We start from the raw sequence: 3,651 nt of genomic DNA on the forward strand, positions 1-3,651 counted from the left end.
TAGTACTTGGGCATCATTAATTATTGTGTTTCTCAGTTTCATCGTGGGAAGACCAGGTACAGCCATTATGTCACCCAGCTTGTGTCAGGAACCATTACTGGGTCCAGCTGTGCAAATTCAGGACAGAATGTTGCTTCGCACCTGTGGGAAGGCTTTCATGCTACATCTAGAACAGGGCAGTCACTCTTGTAACTAATTTGAATTCACGTTTTTGTCAAACGAGTCCATGTGTGTTCTTTTTTTTTTTTTTTCTTTTGAGGCTGGCTGGTACGGGGATCTGAATCATTGACCTTGCTGTTATATCACTACGCTCCAACCGGTTGTGTGTCTTCTCTTTAAACCACGTGAGAACAGCCCCACTCATGGTCTCTTCAGTTCTTTGAATGCCAGTGTCAGGGCCATGTCAAGTGGGAAGACCATGGCCCTGTTGAGGCTTGGGGACAAAATCCTCTCTTCATTTGGGCCCTCGAGATCATTGTCACCCAAAACACTCAGCGCCTTGTGGCTGGCTTTCCTGGTTTTAAAATTGTGTTTGATAGTCCTCAGATTTGGAGTTTCACTTTCCATTGTAAGTAATGCCTCCTAGCAGGTTGTTAGTTGGTTTTTCAGTGGACTGATCTTTCTAGGACCATGGTAGAGACAGTGACAGTTTTAGAGTAGCTGGTATTTTGTGAGCACACACCGTGAGTCTGATGCTGCTCTGAGAACGTGACTTATGTGTGCTGAAGTATTCGGTCCTCACAGCAGTATCATTGTACTACTGTAGTACCATCAGTAGTGCTGTTAATACTGTGTATATATATCAAGTGTAAGTATAGAAAAAGGGCCCGTAAATATAAATGAATGCAATAGAGGTACTACTATTTTTTATGTTGTCTGTAATTTAACATACTACATAGTAGTAGTAGTAACAGTAGTATCAATACTTCTGCTCACCTTGTGTAAACGTGGGAAAAGGAGGCACTGGGAGGTGAACTGCATTGCTCAGGCTGTAGCCCTAGCAAGTGCAGAGCTGGGATTTCCTTCTCAGGCCAGCTTTGCAGCATTCTGTGATAAGGCCTTTGTGTAAGTGTTCTGTTCTCACCTGGAAGCTTCATAGCATCCACGGCAGGGCACCCTGCAGCTGGGAGTCGTTGGGTGGGGGAGTGGGAGTGTCCTCAGCAGCAGTGTGCCACACGTGAGGCCACGTTGTGTGGTGTGGTGCTGCCTTCAGCACACTTGGCAGTACCAGGTGTCCTGTACCATTGGATGGAATGGACGATCCCAAGTGTACTTTCAGACTCAAGCACATGCATGCTAATACCAAAGACAGGATACAGACTTCATTTTTCTCCTAGTTTCTAACTTTCCAGATCACAACTCCAGCGATAACTCCAGCACATTCAGAGGAGGCTGCCCAGGGTATCATTTAGTAAGAATTACCTGCAAACCTTCCCACTGTTTACTTAGGTCTCTGCGAAAACATTTTTTCATGGAATAGACCCACACGGTGTATGGTTATACTGATCTGATACAGAATTAGTGTTAATGTAGTCTGCACTCTGAAAATCTCTATATCTTTATTTTGTTTTTGTTTCTGCAGATACTGAGCGGCTGTATTCAGTGGTATTTCAAGAAATATGTGATCGCTATGAAAAGAAATACTCCTGGGATGTGAAGTCCCTGGTTATGGGTAAAACGGCGTTAGAGGCAGCACAGATTATAATAGATGTCTTGCAGCTCCCGATGTCCAAAGAGGAGCTGTTGGAAGAGAGCCAGAGGAAGCTAAAGGACGTGTTCCCCACTGCTGCTCTCATGCCAGGTGCGGTCCCCTCAATGCTGTCAGGGTTGTGTTTGGGAATACCAGCATCGTTGTTGACAGTAAGTTTTAAGGTCTGGTGTAGACATGCTTAGTTTGTCTTCTTTTGTCTTGAGTCTCAGAACTAAGTCTCTCTTGGTACTCCCGAGAGAGTTTGGCTGACACTGTGTGATACTATGATTCAATTTTCTCTTTAGGACTTCTTAAAATAATACTAGTTTCACTGATTTCTGGAGTCCAAAAACATTTGAGTTTTGTTTGTACCAATATTCTGTGAAGATTATGTTCAAGACGGAATTGCTTCAAAGTTTCATAGGTGGCTTTACCTTTTTCTTTTCAAAATCAGATATACGATTACTATTTCAGCAACTATTCAAACCTTATCAGATTAATAAGCAGCTAAATCTCCCCAAAAAGGCTTATTTTTTTTCCCTTTGAGTTAAAGGCCTCATTCATTTTTAGTGAATCTGTTTGTATGTCATTCAGCCCTTTCTTTACTTGTATCCAGGTTTCTTTTGAAAGGAAAGACAACTTTGTTCTCTCTCGACATGTTAACTGATGTTCAGTCAGAACTGGATTCCCTGCTGCTTCTTGCTTAAAGTGAGAAGGTAAAGAATATCCTCGATTACAGACCCCAAAATGCTTGAAAATAGACTGTTTGAAGATTCTGTAGGACAATAGTGTGATTACTCTGTCTTTAGAATTCCTGGTGCAAAGGGGAAAAGAAAAAAAAAAAGAACTTATGGCAGTAATTTTGGATTTAAAATTGTATTAATATGAATCATACACATTTTTGAAATATGTTATTGTTTATGTTTATACATGAACATATATCCAAACGTGCAGATTGAACATTCCTGGGAACTAGAGACTATTTCTGCAAGGACCCTGCTAATGGCAGGGCCTGTGTCATGTAGAAACCACATGAGGTACTCTTGGATTAAACATACACACACACGCACACAGATGCAAACGCATACCCTTTGTAATCATTCTCTCTGCATCTGCTGCAAACAGTAGTGTCTGTGGATCTTGGGTGTGGGCACAAACGCATGATACTCAGTTCTCTGCATCTTGTGTCTTTCTGCACCGTTATGGACAATCATATATCATCTTTGGAGAAATATCTGTTCAAGTCCTTTGCCCGTTTTTTAATTTGGTTATTCGTTTGTTGTTTGTTGCTTTGCCTCCCATGGATTTGTCACCCCTTTTCCCCTGGGTGACAGAGCTGCCAAAGATTATTCAGAGCCCATCTCTTCTGAGCAGTGAGATGCCCCAGAAAGGGGTTAATCTCCTCGAACCCTCAAGAGTGAGGAATTCCTTCCATTTGGGAAATTAACCATGAGTTGGGGGTTGTCTTCCTGCATTTATTCTCCAGAACAGCAAGTTACAGGAAGAGCACATAGGTGGGGTTTTTGCTAAGTACAGTTTAACAAGTGTAACAATAGAAGCTGGTAACATTCAGTAAGACAAGCAAGGTGATATTCTATAATGCAAGTAAGTCGATCCACTAACAGAAGCTTGATCTTAGCAAACATTCTCTTCTTACAGCAATTTCCCAGTATCTTTACATGTCAATCAGTAACCTGTCTTTGAGCCAGCAACCTTGCTGTGTTACAATTCTATATCTTACAACAGAAACTTTATAGCCTGGGGAAAATTTCCTGTCCTTCGCAAGGTCAATATTTGAAACTGCAAGGCTTTGGAAAACCAGGCCCTGTGTAGTACATTTGCTTTATGAATACTCCACAGTTGTTGAGTTGTAGAAGTTTTTTATGTATTCTAGATATTAACCCTTATCAGACGTAGGGTTTAGGAACATTTTCTCCCATCCTGTAGGTTGCCTTGTTCCT

At 41.7% G+C, this 3,651-nt stretch overlaps 1 protein-coding gene across 1 annotated transcript; it reads left to right on the forward strand.

Annotated features, from left to right (window-relative positions):
- Positions 1–1,575: 1,575 nt before the first annotated feature.
- On the forward strand, positions 1,576–2,334 carry LOC103581674 (pseudouridine-5'-monophosphatase-like; the record flags this gene model as incomplete). The annotated part of the gene is made up of 2 exons (XM_008563450.1): positions 1,576–1,801; positions 2,307–2,334. Coding segments are annotated over 2 exons (237 nt in total), but the record flags the coding sequence as incomplete, so codon positions are not given.
- Between the last annotated feature and the right edge of the window lie 1,317 nt (positions 2,335–3,651).

The sequence above is a fragment of the Galeopterus variegatus genome, unplaced genomic scaffold, assembly GCF_000696425.1.
Source record: "Galeopterus variegatus unplaced genomic scaffold, G_variegatus-3.0.2 Scaffold13649, whole genome shotgun sequence".
NCBI lineage: Eukaryota > Metazoa > Chordata > Mammalia > Dermoptera > Cynocephalidae > Galeopterus > Galeopterus variegatus.